Consider the following 24,679-nt stretch of genomic DNA (forward strand, 5'->3'; position numbering starts at 1 on the left):
GGTCTAAGCTTTCCATACATGATAGCATGGAACAACCATTCAGACAGATCTTTGGTGTGTTAGGAAAGGTGTATGTTGGTTCATCTTTCCACTGACTGTATTTTTTTTCCTCTTTCTTGCTTTTCCCAGATCTATGGGCTGTTCCCCCATATTTTTCGTGGTGGATACCCTTACCAAGTGTCTGAAGATGACTTCTTATGCTGGTCTCGAGAACCTCACCAGCCTGACGTGTTTATGGTGTTCAGAGTAATGATCTTTGATTCTTCCTCACTGGCGAGGTGGAGCAGGGCCTCTGACATTATAGGTTATTAGGAAACAGCTCTAGTAATTATTGATATTCCATTGATTGGATGGATGAGTCACCTGATATTAGTGACAATAGGAAATTTAGTTATTGCACATTGATACCCTATTGGTGGGATGGTTCAGGGTTCCAGACATTATCGGTCAGTTTTACTTTAGCTCTTCATTCTCTATGGGTTAGTGGGTTAGAATGCCTACAATTAGACGGCCAATTCAGCACTGATGCCTCACTGGGCAGTTTGCTGAGGGCATCTGACATTAGTGGCCAATAGGAAACAGTCTTGTTGTGCAATGAGGAACCCACTTATAAGAGATGTATATGGGAAAGATGTCCAACAGGAACACTGCTGTTTCCCCATAGGCCCTATAGACTTTGAAGGAGAATAAACTTGCACTGGTTGAGTCAGGCCTGATAAATCAACTCAAGGGGCTCCATTGTCTCACTGCTGGGGATATGAGTAATTCTCACTTGAATCAAAGTGAGAGACTCATATCATATAGCAGAGGGAGAACTGGGCCCTTGCTTTATAAGGGAAATGAGCAGCCTGAGGGACAAAGGGTTGATGACCGAGGGAAAGGGAAGGATGGGCGTCTGATATATCTAAACTCTCAGCACTCTTTCTTTCTTTCTTTCTTTCTTTCTTTCTTTCTTTCTTTCTTTCTTTCTTTCTTTCTTCAGGAAATGGGCTTGAAAATCATATCCAACACCCATATCAAGAAGCCGAGAGAGTGCACAACTACTGTGGCTATGACAACAATGATGGTGACTGAGTTGGAGAGCACACTCCCCATGCTAACCAGACCTACATTTCTCACAAGTGAGCACATTTCTGCCTCCTCTTACTTCTCACTAGAGGGCTCAGTCTTGTAGCTGAAACCAGCACAGAGTTCAAGTTAAGCAGTCCATGCTGTGATTGCAAGCGATACAGGAAAACAGAGAGACAAAATGTTGCTTTGCCCTGAACTTGCTTTCTGGACTGTCTGTGACTCAGGGGTTCATCCCTCTGAAATGTCAGTGAATTGGCTGTTGTTTAAGACATGTCTGTCATCTGATTAGCTGACATCCACACTTTGTGTCTCTGAGCCAAATGGGAGACTCAGCTACCCTGAATATGGTTCTGCGGTTCCTATTGTAATTGAATCTTCTTCAAGTAGTGTCCCTATGGCTGCTCCACTTCAGGTATGTGTGTGCCCCCTGCGTCTTCAATCAGAGATTTTGATAATGGGGTCTGTTTGACTCATACCTGCACCTTTCATTATTTCTTCATGCCCTGCCCTGAAGCTATATAGTGCTGAGCGGGCAAACTGTGCTCAGTTCCTTCTCAACCACCTTGGCTTGAGATGGAGCTTTAGTGTGTCTGCCCAGCGCTTGCCTTGGTTAGATGTTGTACCTAGTTTTTAGTTTAGTCTAGCTTATTAGTTAGCAAGTTTAGCGTAGTTTATTATTTTGAGGATTGTTTCTCCTCTCACCTCTCTTACGGGAGGCTTGCCTTCCTCAGTAGGGCATGCCTGGTTCATGGGGGTTTAAATGCTGCCTCACTTGCTGGGAGGCCATCACAGTTTGTGATTGACACTCGAAGGGCATCTGCTGCCTTGAAGAGTCGCACGTATCACAGAAGTATAACATCAGTTTAGCCCTCAAATCCAGGGCAAGAAAAAAACAGGAAATCAAGTTGCAGCTTCTTATGATGGAGTGTTCCCTCTGCCCCACTTCAGAGCCCGATCAGGAGAACCGCACTGTACAACATTCTCCAGGCAAATCTAGCACGTCTTCAGCACTGGCTCAACACTCTCACAGGAAGGGAAAATCTCTAGAGACCTCTAGAAGTCCCAGGAAAACAAGCTCTGACTCCCTTCTTAAGGAGTCTGCTTCCAAAAGACCTCACTCTCCCAGTAGCTCGACCACATCAGAAGTTTGATGTCGCAACCCAGTACTGTAGAAGCAAAGAGTTCCTCCTGTACTGGCAGGGCCAGGAAACCCTATAGCTTGTCTGAGAGCAAACATGGCTCCAAGAGAGCTTTGGTATCATCCGGATAAGACAGGTATGCAATACAAAGAAGAATGGTACCATCAGACATAGCTTTACCCTGACGGGTTCATCGGTACCTCACAAAGCTAAGCCTCTGTCTTTGTCGGTGCCCACCTCAGAGTGCACAAAATCCTTGCTACTGTCTATAGCTAGAGACAGTCAGAGTGCTGCGTTGGTACTGCCACACCATTCAGTACTGCAAGAATTTAGGTACTCGAAGGACTTATCTATGGCAGATGAACTGGAGTCTCCACTGCTTATGGGCACTGAGCGCCTCTCAGTACTGAGACTCATGTGGTCTCTGGACTTGCATCCATCCTCAATACCATCTGACTCACCACCCTTTTCAATGGGAACTCCTCCACTGGATAAAGAAGAGGATGATGGGGACCTCCCTGCAGTATCTTCAATATCAGTCCAGGGCTCTCCTTCTTATCCACACAAGAACCCCTTCTCTGATACCTGAAGAGACACAGAGAGACGAATTTTGGGGAAGACATCATGGCTGTTGGGAACAACCTTGGATTCCACCCCCTCTCCTGTATGGGTCTCTGTGGTCATATTGGGATCCCTGGGGTGCTTACTGCCAACAATTTTCCAGGGCCCTGAGCCCCACCCACCGGATGATAGGGAGATACCATCTTCCCCTCCCCAGAACATATCTCAACAGAAGGAGACATTTGAGGAACAGGAGGCTAGGACAGACAAAGAGGCTACGCCCCAAACTACCATCTCATCATCTTCACTTGATGAGGTGGTAATGTCTCCTCCTCCGTCAATGGCTGATGATTTTTGGCAATTCCAGAACTTCATAAAAAGGGTGTCAGGTTCCCTACAGATACCTCTCGAGGAGGTCAAAGAATTGCAGCACAAGTTGCTCAACATTCTTTGTTCAGCAACTCCAACCAGAGTTCACAGCCCTGTCAATGAAGCCCTTCTCAATCCTACAAAAATGACTTGGCATACTCAAGTGACCATACCACCAACATGCAAAGGGATGATAAAAATATTATGTGCTCAATAAGGCCTCTGAATTCCTATTCTCCCACTGCCCTCCTAATTCTCTGGTGGTGGGCGCAGTGAGTGAGATGGATAAACAACATCATAATAAGTCAGCCCCGTTTGACAAAGATCAGAAGTGCTTTGGACCTTTTATGGAGAAATTCCTATTTATCTGCAACCCTACAATTCTGTATTGTGGATTACCAGGCACTCATGGTGAAATATAATAACATGAACAATACAAAATTAACTTCTTTACTTCAGCACTTTCCCTCAGACCAAAGGGAACAGTTTCAAGCCACCGTAAGAGTGGCTTGTCTCTGATAAGAGACAAACTTGTTGAAAGTCTCTGGGTAAGAATAAAAGTGTAAAAAAGGAAGGATGATGTCATAATAGGAGTCATCTATAGACCATCTAACCAGGAAGAAGATGTGGATGAAGCTTTTTTTAAACAATTAACAAAATCATCCAAAGCCCAGGACTTGGTGGTGATGGGGGACTTCAACTACCGCGATATCTATTGGGAAAACAATATAGCAGGGCATAGATTATTCAACAAGTTCTTGGAATGTATTAGAGATATTTTTTTATTTCAGAGGTGGAGAAAGCAACTAGGGAAGAGGCTGTTCTAGATTTGATTCTGAGAAGTAGGGAGGAACTGGTTGAGAATTGAGAAGTGGAAGGCAGCTGGGGTAAAAGTGATCAAGAAATGGTAGAGTTCATGATTCTAAGGAATGGTAGGAGGGAAAACAGCAGAATAGATAATGGATTTTGAGAGGGCAGACTTAGGAAACTCAGGGAATTGGTAAGTAAGATCCCATGGGAAGCAAGTCTAAGGAGAAAACAGTTTGAGAGAGAACATAAGAACATAAGAATGGCCGTACTGGGTCAGACCAAAAGTCCATCTAGCCCAGTATCCTGTCTACTGACAGTGGCCAATGCCAGGTGCCCCAGAGGGAGTGAACCTAACAGGTAATGATCAAGTGATCTCTCTCCTGCCATCCATCTCCACCCTCTGACAAACAGAGGCTAGGGACACCATTCCTTACCCATCCTGGCTAATAGCCATTAATGGACTTAACCTCCATGAATTTATCCAGTTCTCTTTTAAATGCTGTTATAGTCCTAGCCTTCATAACCTCCTCAGGTAAGGAATTCCACAAGTTGACTGTGCGCTGTGTGAAGAAGAACTTCCTTTTATTTGTTTTAAACCTGACGCCTATTAATTTCATTTGGTGACCCCTAGTTCTTGTATTATGGGAATAAGTAAATAACTTTTCCTTATCTACTTTCTCCACATCACTCATGATTTTATATACCTCTATCATATCCCCCCTTAGTCTCCTCTTTCCCAAGCTGAAAAGTCCTAGCCTCTTTAATCTCTCCTCATATGGGACCCGTCCAAACCCCTAATCATTTTAGTTGCCCTTCTCTGAACGTTTTCTAGTCCCAGTATATCTTTTTTGAGATGAGGAGACCACATCTGTACGCAGTATTCAAGATGTGGGCGTACCATCAATTTATATAAGGGCAATAATATATTCTCCTTCTTATTCTCTATCCCCTTTTTAATGATTCCTAACATCCTGTTTGCTTTTTTGATCGCCTCTGCACACTGTGTGGACGTCTTCAGAGAACTATCCACGATGACTCCAAGATCTTTCTCTTGATTTGTTATAGCTAAATTAGCCCCCATCATATTGTATGTATTGTTAGGGTTATTTTTTCCAATGTGCATTACTTTACATTTATCCACATTAAATTTCATTTGCCATTTTGTTGCCCAATCACTTAGTTTTGTGAGATCTTTTTGAAGTTCTTCACAGTTTGCTTTGGTCTTAACTATCTTGAACAGTTTAGTATCATCTGCAGCAGTTTCGTATCATCTGCTGTTGGCAGCTGGCAGAGTTGGCAGTTTTTCAAAGAGACATTATTAAGAGCACAAGAGTAAACTATCCCACTGCGTAGGATAGATAGGAAGTATGGCAAGAGACCACCCTGGCTTAACCAGGAGATCTTCAATGATCTGAAGCTCAAAAAAGAGTCCTACAAAAAGTGAAAACTACATCAAATTATGAAGGATGAATATAAAAAAACAACACAAGTATGTAGGGACAAAATAAAAGCCAAGGCATAAAATGAGATTAAACTAGCTAGAGAGATAAAGGGTAACAAGAAAACACTCTACAAATACATTAGAAGCAAGAGAAAGATCAAGGACAGGGAAGGCCCGTTACTCAACAAGGGGGGAAAAATAATAACAGAAAATGTGGAAATGGTGGAAGTGCTAAATGCCTTTTTTGTTTCAGTTTTCACCAGAAAGGTGAGTAGAAATTGGACATCTACCATAGTGATCACCAGTGAAAATGAGGTAAGATCTGAGGCTAAAATAGAGAAAGAAGAAGTTAAAATTACTTGTCTCTAGATCCAGTGCAGATTTCAATGATGGAAAAGTGGTTCTCTCTTCAGTTCTGGGCTCCATTCCATGACTCCCTTCTCCCTGTGGGGATACTGTTCAGGAGTCACCTGCAGGGGAGCACTGATTGGGGCACTACTCGAATGAGGAGAGATGGCTCACCCTGTGCAGTAACTGTAGTTCTTTGAGATGTGTGTCCCTGTGAGTGCTCCAATACCTGCCCTCCTGCCCCTCTGCTTTGGAGTTTCCTCTCTGAGACTTTTTGATAGAGAAGGAACTGAGGATGGTTCACCTGTGCAGCTCTTTGTAGTCTTGGTGTGGGGCACGTGGTAGTGAAGGGCACATGCACAGGCTGAACAAACACTGCTAATGAAAATCTCCAGTTGAAGGAACATGAGGCGTACGCACACCCTGAAGTTGAGTCCCCGTAGGGACACACATCTCGAAGAACCAGCAACCACACACCACACAGCAGAAACACCAACCCAGGAACCATCCCCTGCAACAAATCCCATTGCCAACTCTGTCCACATGTCTACTCACGTGACGCCATCACAGGACCTAACCACATCAGCCACACCCTAAGGGGCTTTTTCACTTGCACATCCACTAATGTGATATATGCCATCATTTGCCAGCAATGCTGCTCTGCCATGTACATTGGCCAAACCGGACAGTCTCTATGCAAAAGAATAAATGGACACAAAGCAGACATCAAGAATTATAACATTCAAAAACCAGTGGGAGAGCATTTTAACCTCCCTGGACACTCCATTTCAGACTTAAAAGTGGCCATTCTTCAACAAAAAAACCTTCAAAAACAGACTTCAATGAGAAACTGCAGAACTGGAATTCATTTGCAAACTTGACACCATCAAATTAGGCCTGAATAAAGACCGGGAATGGCTGGGTCACTACAAGAAGTAATCTCCCATCAACTGTTGAGTATGGGCCATCCACCCTGATGGAATTGGCATCGTTAGCACTATGAAAAGTAATTTTTAATCTGTTGACATTCACACCTTCTTGTCAACTGTCGGGAATGGGACACATCCACCCTGATTGAATCATTGATCCCCTCACTTGGTAAGGCAACTCCCATCTTTTCTTGTGCTATATATTTATGCCTGTATATTTACTCCTACCACTGTAATTTTCACTCCCATACATCTGAAGAAGTGGGTCATAGCCCATGAAATCTTATGCTTTAATAAATTTGTTAGTCTTTAAGGTGCCACAAGACTCCTCATTATAGTTACTACACAGAGTAAGTAACCTCTCTTTTGTAACCTCCAGCATTCCTCGGGAGTCTCACAACAACAGGACATAGGACCACCATTTCTCCACCTGCACCTCCAGTTGAGGAGAAAGTTCGCAAGTATTTCCCAGAAACATGGATATGGGATTTGTTTTCGGTTGGGTAAGTAGAGCAGTGCCAAATTTGGCCGTGTTAGCATGATCCTGGATGGCCAAAGATCCAGTTGGATTTTAGTGTTCTACAAAAGTGGGGGAAATTGCTGAGTCGCACACCTAAGGAAATGTTTCGATGAATATATTGTGGGTCCTTTAACTGCCAGGCTGATGATAATAGGGTTTGGTGGCTGAAATTTCAGTCAGGTTTCTTTTGTTAGATGTCCATGATCATAAGTGCTTGAATCCATTCACTGGAGGCTGGTGATGTGTGAATAAAGAGAAACAAACCTGTTGTAGCATTATGATGTTTGTTTGGTGTAAGAGTACGATATTATACTATCCCACTACTGAGAGCACCTGTTTTAGCCCTCTAGGAACTGTCCTGCATTAGCCCCCACAGAGGGACAGGATGAGCTAACAGAGCTATTCTGTCTCTAACGCCTACAATTCTTCTTTTGTTGTTTTCCTTTGTATCTCAGTCTGGGTTCTGTTCAGATCACTGAGAAATAGGGCCTAGGTTCTGCTCACCTTGCCTGCTCTGGGGCAGCTGCCTGTAAATCTATCCTGTCCGCCCATCGTCCTCATAGAAAACATCCCTGTTATGTGCTTAGTCCACTTAACATTCTCATTATTCACATCTCTGGCAAAAATTGATTCTCTAGGGTCAAAGAAAACATTTCCTACTGCTGGAGACATAAATCTAGTTATCTATTGGCAGGTTATTTTCTCTTCTCTGATGAAGCATAGGGTTATTGTCTTAATAGTCACTGTGATGTCATCCACATGACAATCTCTTGACTAACTCAGCTACACTCATTCAGTACAGAATCACTGCTACTATGTGTTGTAAACTTGGCATAGACTTAGGGTTGCCAACTTTCTAATAGCACAAAACCAAACACCTTAGCTCCGCTCCTGTCCCGCCCCTTCTCTGAGGTCCCACCCCCCTCTCACTCCATTCCCTCTCCCTCCATGGCTCGCTCTCCCCCACCCTCACTCATTTTCACTGGGCTGGGGCAGGAGGTTGGGGTGCGGGAGGGGGTGAGGGCTCCGGCTGAGGGTGCGGGCTCTGGAGTTGGGTTGGGGATGAGGGGTTTGGGGTGAAGGAGGGGGCTCAGGCTGGGGTAGGGGGTTGGGGTGCAGGAGGGGGTGCAGGCTCCGGGAGGGAGTTTGGGTGCAGAAGGGGGCTCAGGGCTGGGGCAGGGGGTTGCGGGCTCTGGCCGGGCGGTGCTTAGCTCAAGCGGCTCTGGTTGGCCCCCAATGGGCTAGCACCAGCTCTGAGTCCTGACTTGCAGTCTGCTGACCCAAATCCTGGAGCGCTGCCCCAGTGCTGGGTGTGCTCCAGCTGGCTGCACGAAGAGGCTCAGTCAGAGCAGGGAATCCCTGTGCATGGCTTGAGGGGAGTCTGGCACCAGCCTCCAGAGCAGGAAGTCTCAGGCTGGTAAATCTCCAGCTGAGGGGGCACAAATGCTTTGCCTCCCCATCCCATGCCCAGTGCTGCACATGGGCGGTGTCACTGCGGCCTGTGGTGCTGGGTCTCCGCGGGATCCTCGCTGCCGGGTTGGACCGGCTGCAAGGGGCGTTGTGCAGCACTGGCCACCTCCTTCCAAGTTCCTCTTGGTTGCGGCGACCGCCCTTCATTCTTGGCAGCCGGAAATAGTGGCCTGGCTCGGGGTAGAAGCCAGAGGTGGCGGTTCAGCCGGAGGGTTGAGTGTCTGAGCGGCAAACCGCCTAGGAGCTGGACCTGCCAGCCACTTCCGGGAGCCGCGTGGAGCCAGGGCAGTCAGGGAGCCTGCCTTAGCCCTGCTGCGCCACCAACTGGACTTTTAACAGCCCAGTCAGCAGTGCTGACCAGAGCCGCCAGGGTCCCTTTTCAACTGGGCGTTCGGGTCAAAAACCAGACACCCAGCAACCTTACATAGACTCTACAGGCCCCTAATGTGCCCTCACATTTTGACTGTCTTCCTAGCACACAGAAGTGGGAGTCACAAGGCCTTGATTCTATTGCTTGGCTCTTCCACTAACTCTCCCTGCCCTTCAGTAAGTCACTTCACCTCTCTGTTCCCTCACCTGTGAAGTAGGAGTAATAATATTCACCTATGTTTGTAAAAGGCTTTTAGATCCACAGGTGGTGAATGCTGTCTGTGGAAAGTGCCAGGTATTATTATTAATGAAATCTCTCTGGCTAGTGCAAGAATCTTGTTCTGAGGCAGGGTACCCTTGCCCTAACAAAAGCCTGTCTGACTCATAAAAATCAGGGGCCAGAATTATTCCAGTCAGAAATTTTAACAGTGAAAGTTCCAACTCTGAGCTCTACAAGGCTCGGTGGGGAACGTAGAGATTCAAAGAACATCTACAATTGACTCCACGTTGACTTCAATGGAAGTTGAGGGTATTTAGCATTTTGCAAGGTAGGATTGTTTATTGATGTGTCTAACACAATTGAACAGTGAGTCTTTGAAAATTCTGTCTGTGGTATGAGTGAAGAACAGAGATGGGCCCAAGCCACAAAACTGGGATGTGGGTTTGGATCCAGATTTCAAAGGCCCCATAGTTCAGGTTGTTCTGATTGCAGTCATTGGATTGGGTGCTTTGGGAATAAGGGCTCTGTGCCTTCTTGAGACATGACCGCCTGATGCCTTCTAGTAAAGGATTTTATCTCTGCATGATTTTTCCTCTCAGTCCTACTGGAAACAGGGATGTCCCAGTCACAGTGCCTGACACCATCACTGAGTGGAAAGCCGGGATGTTCTGCACATCAGAAGTGGGCTTTGGACTCGCCCCAACCACCAGCCTCCTGGCCTTCAAGCCCTTCTTTGTAGAGCCCACACTGCCATACTCTGTGATCCGGGGAGAGACTTTCACCCTGAAAGCTACTGTCTACAACTACCTGCTGCAGTGCATCAAGGTGAGTCCTGCTGGTGGCTCTGTAAGGAGTGAGGGGTCAGGGTGGGTGAGAGGTCACGTTGGTCCCTGACTCACCCTGGGAGCAGGTGGGGATAGCATGTTCCTCATCATCTCCTGGACTGTTTGCACCACTGCTGCCCCTTAGATCAAAGTGACCCTGGCTGAGTCCCCAAACTTCCAGTTGGAGCCGTGTGAGGGCTGCATCTACACCAGCTGCCTGTGCGCCAATGAAGCCAAGACATTTAATTGGAGAGTCACAGCTAAACAACTAGGTGAGGAGGATGAGGGAGAAACAGCCAGGGAGGGGGCAATTGTGCCAATTACTAGACTGCAGTGCAGATTGCACTAAACAAGAAGAATGGAGTATGTAGTCTTTTAGCTTTAGAGCACCGATTGCCACCTACCCTCAGGTCAGGGGCACTGGCAGGATCAGGAATGGGCCAAAGAGCCATTCATCTCTAGGTCACTGGTTCCATTCATTGTCTCTGGTAGGTGACATCTATAGCAGTAACGGAGGGTGTTTTCCACAGGGGATGGCTGCTGGACAATCTGTCGTCTCTTGTTTTCAGGATCGGTGAATATCACCCTTAGCACAGAGGCCCTGGCCACCAAAGATCTCTGCGGAGGGGAGGTACCATTTATACCAGAGAGAGGACGGACAGATACACTGATCAAACCCCTTCTAGTGCAGGTCAGTTTGGGACTGGACTTAGCTCTTTTCTCATAGCTAAAGGGGAGGACATCTGAAATCAGGTTTTGCTCAGCCCCCATATTCAGTGGGGTGAAGTTTGGGGTCTGAAAATGTCCCCTCTTATTTAGGGGAACTAACTGGCATCTCCAGGCCTGAGCCAGGGTCTAGCTGGGTCCCTCCAGTAAGGATCAAAGGACATGCTTCTGAAGGAGATTTCCTCTACTTTATGCCAACCCTCGATCCTTTTGTGCCCCCTTCTGCGGGCAACCTCATCCCCCTCATGCCCTGGCATCAGGGCTTGCCTTGTGGCCATTGATCCTGCCTCCTCTATGCCCTATCTGAGATGCTGGCATAACAGACACAGCCAACTGATCCCTTCACATAGGCCCCACTGCAGTGGCCCCTAGCCTGGGAATCAGCATTGTCAGGAGCTCTGAAGTCCTTGAGTTGCATGGAGCAAGAAACCAGACAGATGTCTGAAAAGGACGGGTTCTCACAGAAGCCTGCCATGAAAACACATGTGGTTCATAACCTATTTGTAACCCTGTGTCTCTCCTCTCTCCACCTCCTCTCTGGTCTCTAATGTTGCTGTCTCCTCCCCAATAGCCAGAGGGAGTTCTTGTGGAGAAGGCTCACAGCTCCCTGCTTTGCCCTAAAGGAGGTAGGTGAGCTGCTCAGATGGGAAAAAGGGGCATAAGCAGATGCAGGTGGGTAGAGGGGATTCTGTAGCCCTGGGAAAGTTGGCTCAGCAGCAGCCTTTGTGTTTTATCTGAAGGAGGTAGGTAAGATCACATCTTGTCTGTGTAGGGCCCAGTGCAGGATTGTTCCTTGTTCTTCAGGGTTTTGTCCAGTCCTAGCTTTAAATGATTGAAGTAATGGGGCTGTCACTCCTTCCCCTGGGGGTCACGTTTCCACTGTCTCACTGCAAAGAAATGCTTCCTCATATCCAGACTCAAATTTCCCCCTTTCACCTGATTTACCCCTTCTAAGGCCCCTTGCTAACCAACTCCTGGGTTTTCATAGATGGCAATCATGTCTGCTGCTTTGTCATCGTGGCCAAGCTATATAAGTTGATTCCAATTTGAAAGGCAATGGGAGCTCCCTCTAAATAAGGAGAGCAGGACTGAGCCTATAATATAAATGTCCTTGCTGCTAGCATACAAGGGGGAAAGCTACTTCCCTTGGGCAACTAGATATAGCATAGATACAGCTCTGGACTGATCCAGTCTATAGGGAACAGACCTGCATTGGCCCCTAGAGGATGGACTGAAGCGGATTTCAGAGTTCGGTTCCCATCTCCACGTTTTCCATGGTTTATGACGAAGCCATTAGCAGAATTAGTGAGATCTAGAGGTCCAGATAAATAGACTAAACATGCCTCTGCCTCTGAGGTTTGAACTGTGATGGAGTAACTGAGGCAGGAAGAATCAGGGAGGTTGCTCTGGACAGTGAGGGCTGCAGGGGAGAAGGCTTTCGCACCCACAGTGGGGGAAATAAAGTGGAGGAAGAGAGAACTCAGGGCTAGGTGAGTGGATGGGGCAGAGAGGAGAGCAGAGACGGGGTCTGTGGGGTTGGCTGGAAGTTCCGTGGAGGGGTATGTGAGATGCGGGAGCACAGCTGGCTCTAGTGGGAGAGTTTTCTGGGGATTTTGGAGGGCGTTTTTTCTGATTCTCTTCCTGTTTGACACCTGGGTCTCAGTAACTCCAGCGCAGGATTCTGTGTCCCTGGAGCTGCCCCCGGATGTGGTTGAAGGTTCAGCCAGAGCCACCATCTCCGTCATGGGTAAGGAATTCAGCCCTGGGCGCCATGGGCAGGGGGTTCTGAGGTGACTCTGATCCAGACCTTATATCTGAGTATGGCCATGGGGAAGCCCAAACTGTGAACGCCCAAAACTTCCACTGATATTTGACAAAGTCCCGGCCATTTTCCTCCCATTTCCATGGCTGCATTTCCTGGTTCCAGCTGGGGCTGGATGCCCCAAAATACCCAGCAGGAGAGAGGCTGTTCTTCTTGTGGGAGCCTCCGGCAGTGACCAAAAACAGCAGCCGCTACCCCAGGGGATCGCACGAGGAAAGGCCTGGATCCCCCCGTCTCCTCTCCCCGGTGGGTCAGCCCTGAGAGGTTCCGGTAAAGTCTGAATTATAGACACTGAGCTTCCGAGTGCAGATCCCAGCCCAGGCGCTGAACTCTGGGAAGGGAACCTCCCCATCCCCCCCATCCCCCCCATCTAATGGACCATTCCACCAGTGAGCGAACCCACCTCTTGTTATAATGGAACAGTCCAACAGGGAGGTGAGAAAACACCCTCCTTATAAAAGAAAGGTGTACCTGAGAGGGAAAGTACCGCCCCGCCCCTATATTGCTTTAATGGTAAAATAACTCCCCGCACGCATGCACACAATGGAATATTCTATCAGGGATGTAAAACAACCTGCCCTCTGGGAATATTTGCAGTGGGAGGAAAAAATCACCCCCAGTGTAATGGAACTTTCCCTTTCCCGCGGTAAATATAAACCTTCACTGTAACAGAACATTCTACCGGGTGGAAATACCCCATGCAGCAATGGAGTCCTCCCAAGGAAAGGAAAATATCCTTTAATGGAAGGTTCCACCAGGGTGAGAACATCTCCACCCCCAGTGCAATAAATAATGGAACATGCTAACAGATTTGGCAAAAAACATACTTCAGGCTGCAATTCCACCAGGGGACGGGGCTACCATCACCATGCTATAATGGAACATTCCAACAGGAGAACTAACCTCCCCGCCTCTCAGCCAATCAGGATTTATCCCTGTTGCACCATCTGGGTTTCTCTCTGCTTTGTCCCGCCCGGCAGGTGACATCATGGGGACGGCGCTGCAGAACCTGGACCGGCTGGTGCAGATGCCCAGTGGCTGTGGGGAGCAGAACATGGTGCTGTTTGCTCCCATCATCTACGTGCTGCAGTATCTGGAAAAGACTGGGCAGCTGACCCCAGAGATCAGGGAGAGGGCGACGGGATTCCTGCGCAGTGGCAAGTACCCTGAGCCCAGCTCCACTATGTCCAGTCTGGCACCGGCCATTCCAGTAGCCCCTCTCCAGCACCCACCCTGTTCAAATCCATTCCTCTGTCTGGCACCCATGTAAATACCTGTCAATGATCTTGTAAACACTTCATTACCCCCACTCAGTGACCACTCTGTAAATATCCTCTCCCTGACACTGGTGGGTGACAGTATAGTTTTCTGCACCTCTCTCCAGGGTACCAGAGGCAGCTGCTCTATAAACACCATGATGGCTCCTACAGTGCATTTGGTACCACAGACCAGGAAGGTAACACCTGGTAAGTTCTGGGGTAGCTCTCTCGTTCCCTGCAGTCTGGGAGCCGGGAGCCTATGAACTGGGGGATTGGGCTGTCACTGACCCCTCAGGATTCTTCCCAGTGCTGCATGGGGAAAATTATAAGTGTCATGCTGTGCATTGTACATGCCCCTCCTACTTCATGATAGGCCCATAGTGCCTCAGACAAGCCATGGGAATGCAGCCGCCTCTGGAACAGAGGACAATAACTGGGCAGAGAAATGGGACTGAGCACATGGCATAACAATGGGGGAGGGGAGCTCTAATCAAGGACTGACCTCCTTCTCCTCCTGCTCCCTCTTCCTCACTCACTCCTTTGCCTTGTTCTTTCTCCTCGCTCCCTCTCTTTTATCCACATTTCTTATTCACTCTGTCTCTGTCCTCTCCCTCTTTCTACTCCTCTCCCTCTCCTCGTCCCCCTCTTCCATGCTCTCTCTCCCTGCCCCCAGGCTGACAGCGTTTGTGGCCAAGTGCTTTGGCCAGGCCAGGCCATACATCTTCTTAGATGATAAGAATATCCGGGATGCATTGAGCTGGCTGCAGATTTACCAGTTGCCCAGCGGCTGCTTCAGGAGTGTGGGGAAGCTCTTCCACACGGCCATGAAGGTAATGGTGTGGCGCCTGCAGGCTCCATGCAGAGCTCCACAGGCAGCCATGGGGCTTGACTCAGCTCGGCTTCCTTGACACTTCCTCCTTCTCTGCCTTGGGGGGATCAGTTCAGGGGAGGAAGGGGATTCAGGGGCCTTTATAGAGATGGAGGGGGGGGTCACTGGTCCCCATCCTGCTTGAGCTCCTCTCCTAGCTCTGGGTGTTTGTGCTTCTTGCAGGGCGGCGTGGATGGGGAGGTGCCCCTGGCTGCCTACATCACTGCAGCACATCTGGAGATAGGGGAGGCACTGAATGTGAGTATTAAGGCCCTTCCTTGTGCCACTCCTGCTCTCTGGACACCTTGAGTCTTGCAGAGCTCAGTGCCGGTACTTCACTCGCCTACCTGCCTTGCTGGGGCGGGCATGGGCAAGGCACTACTGGGGGGAGGAGCTTGCACCTGCAGTCAAGAGGAAGGCACTGCTGGGGTAGGGAGAGAAGTCCAACCACTCCACAGGGAGGGTGCTGCTGGGGACAGCTTGCAGTGCAGAGCACATCACTGGGAGGGAGCTCACGTGGCTGGAGTCCTGTTGCTCGTAATCACACTAACATCCCAGTACAGTCCCAGCGCTAGTACAAGGCATTGGCCTGGAATTTGGTGGCTATTTGTATAGGGGCACCCATGTGTACCCAGGCGAAGCTCTGTGAGGATCGTCCCAAATGCCCGCATATGCCCTTGCATATAAACCCGTATGCACTTGTTTCTCTGTGTGTGTCAGCCTGCCTGTGTGTACTTACCCCCACACGTGTATATGATTGTATGTCTGTGCAGCCATTGCCTTTGTGTGCTTTCTCGCTCCACAGAACACCGTGGTGAACAAGGCCTTGAGCTGCCTCACTAGTGCCCTCCCCAACATTACCAGCACCTACACGCAGGCACTGCTGGCCTACGCCTTCGCTCTGGCCCACGACACCCAGCGCACACAAGAGCTGCTCACTAAACTAGACCAAAAGGCCATCAGAACAGGTACCAGGACTGAACAGCATTGACTGACACACAGAGATGGGGCATGCCAGGGAGAATGCGATAGATCAGAGCATGTGTCTTGCACCCCAACTCCTCCCACTCCTGGCTTATGTCTGGGACCCACAACCTGGGCTGTGACTGGACATTATGACCAGATCTTTGAAAGAGCCCAGCTCCCATTTACGCACCAAAGCATTTGACCAAATTTTCAAAAGCACCCAGTCTGTTGGGAGCTGAGCTCTTTGAAAATCTGGCCGCAAGCATCACAATGGGAGAGTCATGGATCTGGCTGGATGCGCCCTTTTGAGCCACCTACCGAACGGCTGTGAGGGGAATCCATGCGTCAGGTTCCCTGGGTCCCCAGGGCATTTTAAGCTTACAGAGCCTGAATAGGAAAGTACAGATCATAAAAACAATAAACATCTGAAACTGTAATGGCCGTCACTTTCTGTAATGTCTCACCCTTCCCTTAGCAGTCCTTAGGGACCATCAGTGGCCAGGAAGGAAGGCAGGGTGTCACCTGACTCAGGCAGGCTGTTACATGGTGGGTGACCTCCAGGGCCAGCTCTAGGCACCAGCAAAACAAGCTGGTGCTTGGGGCGGCACATTTTTAGGGGCGGCATGGCCAGCGCCAGAATGCCGCCCCTAAAAATGTGCCCCGGCCGCCCTAGCTCACCTCCACTGCTGCTGCCACGGCGCGCGAAACAGCTGATTCGCGCGCCGCTACTCGCCCTCCCTCCCAGGCTCTCTGGGAGGGAGGGGGAGCAGCGGCGCACGAATCAGCTGTTTTGCGCGCCGCAGCGGCTCAGGGTCTCCCTCTCCCTCCCAGGCTCTCAAACCTGGGAGGGAGGGGGAGATCCCGAGCGGCCGTTTCGCACGCCGCTGCTCCCCCTCGGTCCCAGGCTCTCAAGCCTGGGAGGGAGGGGGAGAAGCGGCGCCCGCGCCGTGGCCACTCGGAGTCTCCCCCTCCCTCCCAGGCTCTCAAACCTGGGAGGGGGGAGACTCCGAGTGGCCGCGGCGCGGGCGCCGCTTCTCCCCCTTCCTCCCTCCCAGGCTTGAGAGCCTGGGGGGAGGAGGCAGAGCTGGGGATTTGGGGAAGGGGCGGAGTTGAGGCGGGGCCGGGGGTGGGGTAATTAAAGAACGGGGCCGGGGGGCGGCCAAAATTGTTTTTTCTTTGGGCGGCAAAAATCCTAGAGCCGGCCCTGGTGACCTCTCTCACTCATGGAGTCAGCTTCTGTGTGACCTTGCCCTCTCTTGCCCCACACTTCCCCTTCCAGTCTGGCTCCCTCTGTTTCTGTGTGTCTCACTATGTAAACCCCACCCTTTGTTCTGTCTTTTGGGTAAATTTCTACTGCTCCTGCCTTCCTACCTGCATTCAGGAGAGAAAGCTAAAACTGGTTTTCTAAGGATGCAGCTGCTTTTAAGCTTAACCTATGTGTGATCTAAGTATTCCCCACTGTCCCTGTCTGCTGCATACCTGAACAGGTCCTGTCAGCAGTGGTAGATCCATATACATATAGGTATTCATGATGTAGCAGTATTTCATAATACAACTTCACAATATCAAGCAGAATTTGTAAATTGTATAGACATATTCCCAATTCGTCACAGGGAAGTGCTGGGCTCTTTTGGGAATAAACCCTTATTTAGGTGCCTAAATGGAAGTTGAGTTCTTTGAAAATCTGGTCCTGTGTGTGTAGGTCTGATATGCCAGGCAGAGGAACTGGGTAGGGAACAAGCTACAAGAATCATATTAGTTACTCATCTGTGTGGCATTTATCTGGCTGCCTGGGTGGCTGTCCACCTTGCGCTCTGGGTAGTGACCGTTTTCCCAGCAATCTGGGTAGCCAGAGGCTCTGTGTAGCTAGGAGGTATTTACCTCTTGTGTAGGTACTTTTGGTGTATTTACCTAATAGTGTGTGTAACTGCAGGTATTTGCTGTGCAAGGTGTTTACCTAGAAACCTGGGTCCTTCTGGTGTAATAGGCAGCGATGGGTTTTTCACACAGTAACCCAGGTAGCTGAAAGGTATTTTGTCAGTGTTCTGTGCCACCCCAGGCAGTGGGACCCTCTCCCTCTGTGGTTTGACTGATTGGGTCACATTTACACCACAGTAACTCTTAACCCATCCAAGGCCTGAGGATTTTATTCTCCTGTTTTATTCCCCCTTTCCCAGGAGGGCAGATTTACTGGAGCCAGGCCCCCTCCCAGCCACCCAGTGCTGGTGTGTGGTCCCAACCCCAGTCAGTGGACGTGGAGCTGACGTCCTACGTGCTCCTGGCCCTGCTCTCCAAGCTGAACGTCACTGGGGGTGACGTTGCCACAGCCTCTGGCATTGTGGCCTGGCTCACCAAGCAGCAGAACGCCTATGGTGGCTTCGCCTCCACGCAGGTAACACAGGCCTGACTGCTGTGGGAGGTGATGGGCCGTGATCCCACTGGAGAGAGAGTCTCTGCGCTGCGGCTGTGGGAATATGACAGTTATCAGTGCTCTGGGATGTGAATACTTCCGGGTGCAGGGACTGGGAGTGCAGGGCTACATTGAAGGGGTGAATCCTGATTTCAGTACCCTCAATTGCTGAGATCCCACTGTTCTGAGTGTTTTACACTTCTGGCTCCAAAGAGCACCCTTTTCTGTCTCACAAACAGTGAGGTGACTGTCTCTCTCTCCCCAGGACACAGTGGTCGCCCTGCAGGGTTTGGCCAAATATGCAGCCCTGACGTACAGCGAGAAGGGAGACTCGGAGGTGATAGTGAAGTCCAAGGGGAGCTTTGAGAGGAAATTCCAGGTCACCCACAAGAACCGGCTACTGCTGCAGCAAGCAGTGCTGCCGGAAATCCCTGGGGAGTTCTCAGTGCAGGCACAGGGCAGTGGCTGCGTCTATGCCCAGGTGAGATGCCCCTTCTGTGGGGAGGGACATAGCCCCCATGGATGCCCCTGTGCAGGGCCTGATCAGCCAAACACATTTTCATGGTCGAAGAGAGCCATTTCCCTTGCTTACTCAGCAGCCAGGTCCCAGGTGATGCTCAGGCACATGGAGGCCTGACTAACAGCAGCTTTCCTTACCATCCCTTTCCCCACTGCTGTACCCCTGCCCCCCAAGGGTGATCTTGTGACAAAATGTGGGTAAACATAAAGCTGGCTGGTCTCACACTGCTCCCAGGGTGCTAGGGGATCTGGAGATTGTGTGTAGGTGCGATGTTTGCCCCTAGTGGAGAAGAACCCTAGTCCCAGCTATACTAGATGAGATCCTCTATAGCTCTTGGGCTAGAGGCCTGTGTTCCTGGGACTGAAACATCAAGGTTCTAGCCCAGTTCCCCATGTGTGGTTTATGTAGTTGTTGTGTCTGGGGATTAGGGATCTGAGCAGTAACTCGAGCCAGCGGAAGAGCATGAAATGTGATTAGGGAATCCAAGTGATGAGTTGGGTTCACTCTGATCTATGAGGACTTACTGGTGAGTATATGGGCAGCTACTGGGCATTAGTAAACATGGTCCAAATCTTGTTAGCTTTAAAAAGGAAGTTGATAAATTGGAGCAGGTTCAGAAAAGAGGTACAAGAATGACCTGTGGCCTAGAAAGCCTTCCTTTGCCGTGAAAGACTAAAGAAGCTCAATCTATTTAGTTTATCCAAGAGAAGGCTAAGAAGTGACTTGATCACAGTCCACAAGTACCCATGTGGACAGCAGACTTCTGATAGTAGAGGGCTCTTCTATCTAGCGGGCAAAGATATAACAAGATGCAATGGCTAGAAGCTGAAGTTAGTCAAATTCACTTTAGAAACCAGGTGCAAATTTTTACCAGTGAGAGTGATTAACCATTGGAACAATTTATCAAGGGATGGGAGGATTCTCCATCACTGGCAGTCTTTCAAACTGACTGGCTATCTTTCTCAAAACAGCTCAAACAGCAGGTATGGCCTTGCTATAGAAATTACTGGGTGAGGTTCTATAGCCTGTGTCGTGCAGGATGTCAGATGAGATGGTCATAATGGCCCTTTCTGGCCCTAAACTCTAGGAATCTACTAAATCTTTATCTCCAAATGATCCAACTAAAAAGTCTCTGTAGCAGCCTGTCTCTCTCCTCTGCAGACGGTGCTGAGGTACAATGAGCCTCCCCCACAGGTCTCTGCGACCTTCTCTGTGCGCATCACCACACAGCTGATCGACTGCACCAAGGGTGACATGCGCGTTGTCACCATCCGCATCCATGTCAGGTGACCCTGAGATTTCCCCTGTGTATACACCACTGACCTGGGACGCAGCCCCTGCCTGGAGCAGATCAGGGAGTGTCAGAGAGCTGGTTGGGTTTAGTGGCTGGGAGGGAAGAAGGGACTGCACGTTTTGCAGAGGAAGGTGTGGAGGGCGAATTTGGCAGCTGTGAGGGAAGAGGGAGGAAGGGACCAGGTGCTTCTGGGAGGGGATGTAACCATGAAGTGTGGTTGGAGTTGACTTGCTTGTTGGTAGAGGGGCGCGAAGGAGGGAAAGGTGCCCCTTTAACATCCTCCTAGAGAGAGAAAGGTGTGGGGAGATACAGAGAGGGGAGTTGCTCGGGGAGACACGGGGGGCTGCGTCTGTTCAGAGCAGGGAAACCATCTTAAACACCCTCCTACAGCAAGCAGTGTATGCCAAGGGACCGTCCAGGGCCTGGTGCTTGCATGAGGAAGAAAGATGGGGTAGGGAGGAGGTGGAGGAAGATTTATAGCCTCATTTAGCCCCTGCTCATGGGGTCTTTGACCATCTGCATCCTTCCTCTCGCCCCCTGCCCAGCTACATCGGGAGCAGAGTCACTTCCAACATGGTGATCGTGGAGGTCTCCCTATTGTCCGGATTTAGCCTGGCTTCGGGCTCCCTCAAATCAGTAAGGCACCTGGGGAGCAGAATGGGGGCATGGTGAAAGGGTCCCATCCAGTCAGTGCTGGTGGGATCCATCCTTAGCCAGGGAGAGGAGGCAGGTTCCACAGACAGGTTCCTGGACTCCACCCTGAATGATGATGTCACCCCCGTCTCCCTCGGACATTTAAACCCCAAAGCTGGCTGTAGAACCCCAGACACATGCCTTGAGAAGGAGCCCAGTCCCAATGACCCAGGCAAATCCCTGTCCCTCATCTCACAGGAGCTGAGCGACCATGTGGAGAGATCAGCCCTAATGAGGGGTGAGAGCTCTGATGAGAGCCTGGCTAGGGGAGGGGTAATAAGAGCTCATCTGCTTTCTGGCTACAGGGGTTGCCGGCAGGGAGGCTGCTCATGGCCTGGGGGGAACATTTCAATAGGAATTCTCACCCTCGCCCCCTCAGAGACCCAACTCAACGATTACCTTTCATCTTCTCTCCTGTCCTAGTTGCAGAGCAGTCCCCTGGTGAGGAAAACGGAGGTGAGCCAGAGTGGTGTCTCCATCTACTTGGACCAGGTAGGTCTGTTTGAGATCAGGACTGGAATAGCAGGGGGCTGCAGGGCAGGACTGAGGGGCATTGGCAGAGCTGTGTGGGGAACCAAGCACTGGAATAGCACGGGGACTGCAGGGCAGGATTGAGGGGCATTGGCAGAGCTGTGTGGCGAGCCCAGCGCTGGAATAGTAGGGGGGCTGCAGGGCGGGACTGAGGGGCATTGGCAGGGCTGTGTGGGAAGCCCAGGAATGGAATGGCAGGGGGGCTGCAGGGCAGAACTGATGTGCATTAGTCAAGGTTTTTCATGGGTAACCCTATCACAGCACCTGAGTTCCTTATTCTTATTAAATTCCTGCCCAGACTCCAGCAGAACTAACACAGTCAGTCTCTGGAGCCAAATTTAGGGAAGTAATGTAAAGCGTCTCCTCTCCCTCCCACCCCCCACCCCCAGCTGAGCAATACGACTCAGACATACATCCTGCAACTGGAACAGGAGATCGAGGTGATCAACCTGAAGCCAGGACACATCAGAGTCTACGACTACTACCAGCCAGGTGGGTTGCTGAGCTTCTGGGGCATCTGGGCTGGCGGGGAGGGGGTGTCTCTGTGCAGGTGTAACTTGGATTCCTTGTCTCCCTGTGCAGAGGAGCAGGCCCTGGCTAATTACAGCGCCATCTGCAGCTGAGGTAGGTGTGAAGTTTATGGACGTGACTCTCTGCTCCCCTCTCTGCCCCTTGTGTGAATCTGGCACTAGCCTCTGTGCTCCTCACACAATGTCCCCCCAAGGTTGGCACGATGGCCCCTCCTGCTGCTAGGAACAGCCCCCAGTGTCTCTGCGCTGGAAATGTCTGCCTTCCCAGCTCTCAGGGGCTCCCTCCCTCTTGTTGTATTGAGCTTTGCAGAGGAGTCTTTAGTGTACTCCCCATGTGACAGGGCATGTTCCTGGGACAGGCACCACACCAATGACAGCAGTGGGACCTTGCTACCAGGCGTTAGACCTTTTGTAATGTGCTCCTCCTAGGGCTGTGCATGGGGGACGTCTGGGAGCTTCAGCTAGTGCAGAGCATGGCTGCCCATGTGTTGCGTAGTGTGTCATGTGTGACATCAATACTCCATGGTCACCCTGGCTCCAAGTAGTGCTCCCAGGTGGAGTTCAGGGTGCTAGATCATGGTGCAGAAAGCATTAAATGGTTTGGTACCTGGCTCCCAGAGAGCCCCATTTCTCTCCCTGGGCCATTCTGCTGCAGCTGAGAGAGCAGAGTCATTAGAGCTGGAACTCCTTCAGATTACATGAGAGGGGTATTCTCATTGTGAGCCCACAGCTCTGGAATTCGCTTCCCACCCCCGAGTCTGAATAGCTGAGTTCACCTTCCAGACACACTGCAAAGCCACGCCCCTTTTTTCGTACTGTCTTGTAGAGGGTTCCTGAGTGGATGGTGTTTTGGGTGGTATAATTTCTTGCTCTCTGTCTCTCTCTATGCTCAGTATCATCTCTTCAGTCTCACCATCTCAGTCTCCTTTACTCTCATTTTATCTCTGATTCACTCCCCTCCCTAATTGTCTCCTGGGTAATCTCCCTCTCTCTGTTCCATCACACAGGGAGGAAGATGTTGGATGGAAGTTGTGCTCCCAGCAGCAGGCCCTGCCCCCATTCAGCAGGATTCCTGAGCTGTCCTTGCTGAGCTGAGGGGATAAGGGGTGCCCCGACAGCCCCACCTGCAAGGGGTTGGGGCATTGGCACTGGGTGGGTGGGGGATCTCCATGGGATCCATATTGGATTGCAGGGCTAGGCTCAGGCTAACGTTCCTCACCCCAGTAGCCATTTCCTGGTGAATTTTTTATATGTCTGATTATTTTTGATCATTTGAATCTGGGAATTTTCTTGACTCTGAAAAGAATCAAAATAAAATGGAAATCACATACCCCAGACACTGCGGTATTTGATTGGGCTCCATAACAACAGTCATCCCAGAGGAAATGTGTGGGTAATTTGTGAGGCTGACACTACTGGTGTGTCCCTGACATTCACTTCTGTTCTCCCAATGATAATTTCATAGATTCATAGGCCAGAAGGGAACCATTGTGATTATCTAGTCTGACCTAGTGTATAACTCAGGCCATAGAACTTCCCAGAAATAATTCCTAGAGCAGATCTCTTAGAAAAAAACATTCAATCTTGATTTAACAATTGTCAATCATGGAGAATCCACCACAATCCTCGGTAAATTGTTCCAATAGTTCATTAATCCCACTGTTAAAAACAGGGCCGGCTCCAGGCACCAACTGAGCAAGCAGGTGCTTGGGGCGGCCAAGGGGAAGGGGCGGCACGTCGGGTCCTTCGGCGGCAATTCGGCGGCGGGTCCCTCGGTCCCTCTCGGAGGGAAGGACCTGCCGCCGAATTGCCGCCGAAGAAGAAAGTGGCGCGGTGGAGCTGCTGCCGATCGCGATCGCGGCTTTTTTTTTTTTTTTTTTTGCCGCTTGGGGCGGCAAAAACCCTGGAGCCGGCCCTGGTTAAAAATTTACACCTTATTTCCTGTCTGAATTTGTCTAGTTTCAACTTATAGCCATTGGAGCATGTTATAACTTTCTCTGCTAGGCTGAAGAGTCCATTATTGAATATTTGTTCCCCCTGTTGATATTTATAGGCTGTAATTGAGTCACCCCTTAATTTTCTCTTTAAGTTTAATAGATTGAGCTTTTTGAGTCTATTTTCTGATCCGTTAGTCATTCTTGTAGCTCTTCTCTGAACCCCCTTCAGTTTATCAACAACCATCTTGAATTGTGGGCACCAGAACTGGACACAGTATTCCAGCAGCGGTCTCACCAGCACCAAATATAGAGGTTAAATAACCTTTCTATTCCTACTCGAGATTCCCCTGTTTATGCATTCCAGGATCACGTTAGCTTTTTTTGCCATCACACTTGGGAGTTCATAGAATATCAGGGTTGGAAGGGACCTCAGGAGGTCATCTAGTCCAACCCCCTGCTGAAAGCAGGACCAAATCCCAACTAAATCATCCCAGCCAGGGCTTTGTCAAGCCTGACCTTAAAATCCTCTAAGGAAGGAGATTCCACCACTTCCCTAGGTAACCCATTCCAGTGCTTCACCACCCTCCTAGTGAAAAAGTTTTTCCTAATATCCAACCTAACCCTCTCCCACAGCAACTTGAGACCATTACTTCTTGTTCTGTCATCAGGTACCACTGAGAACAGTCTAGATCCATCCTCTTTGGAACCCCCTTTCACGTAGTTGAAAGCAGCTATCAAATCCCTTCTCATTCTTCTCTTCTGCAGACTAAACAATCCCAGTTCCCTCAGCCTCTCCTCATAAGTCATGTGCTCCAGCCCCCTAATCATTTTTGTTGCCCTCCGCTGGACTCTTTCCAATTTTTCCACATTCTTCTTGTAGTGTGGGGCCCAAACTGGACACAGTACTCCAGGTGAGGCCTCACCAATGTCGAATAGAGGGGAATGATCACGTCCCTCGATCAGCTGGCAATGCCCCTACTTATACAGCCCAAAATGCCGTTAGCCTTCTTGGCAACAAGGGCACACTTGTTCATGTTCAGCTGATTATCCAT

The 24,679-nt window shown here is 49.8% G+C and overlaps 1 protein-coding gene across 1 annotated transcript; it reads left to right on the top strand.

Moving 5' to 3' along the window:
* Window positions 1-129: 129 nt before the first annotated feature.
* Window positions 130-23,543, top strand: LOC101949492 (alpha-2-macroglobulin-like protein 1). Its single transcript, XM_024110187.3, has 21 exons — window positions 130-246; window positions 983-1,121; window positions 7,048-7,171; window positions 9,847-10,072; window positions 10,217-10,343; window positions 10,641-10,762; window positions 11,369-11,423; window positions 12,461-12,544; window positions 13,600-13,776; window positions 14,004-14,085; window positions 14,552-14,708; window positions 14,930-15,004; window positions 15,552-15,714; window positions 17,890-18,104; window positions 18,388-18,603; window positions 19,804-19,928; window positions 20,482-20,572; window positions 21,053-21,121; window positions 21,550-21,652; window positions 21,743-21,784; window positions 22,698-23,543. Exons 1-20 carry the CDS (start codon window positions 235-237, stop codon window positions 21,781-21,783), a joined length of 2,403 nt encoding a protein of 800 aa, XP_023965955.2. The 5' UTR covers window positions 130-234; the 3' UTR covers window position 21,784; window positions 22,698-23,543.
* Window positions 23,544-24,679: the final 1,136 nt, after the last annotated feature.

The sequence above is a fragment of the Chrysemys picta genome, chromosome 1, assembly GCF_011386835.1.
Source record: "Chrysemys picta bellii isolate R12L10 chromosome 1, ASM1138683v2, whole genome shotgun sequence".
In the NCBI taxonomy this organism is placed as follows: domain Eukaryota; kingdom Metazoa; phylum Chordata; order Testudines; family Emydidae; genus Chrysemys; species Chrysemys picta.

Bases quoted from the DNA above. Each gene is read 5' to 3' on its own strand.
- LOC101949492 (XM_024110187.3), top strand. The intron at 10,073-10,216 runs GTGAGTCCTGCT...GCTGCCCCTTAG, and splicing joins ACCTGCTGCAGTGCATCAAG to ATCAAAGTGACCCTGGCTGA. The intron at 12,545-13,599 runs GTAAGGAATTCA...CCCGCCCGGCAG, and splicing joins AGCCACCATCTCCGTCATGG to GTGACATCATGGGGACGGCG.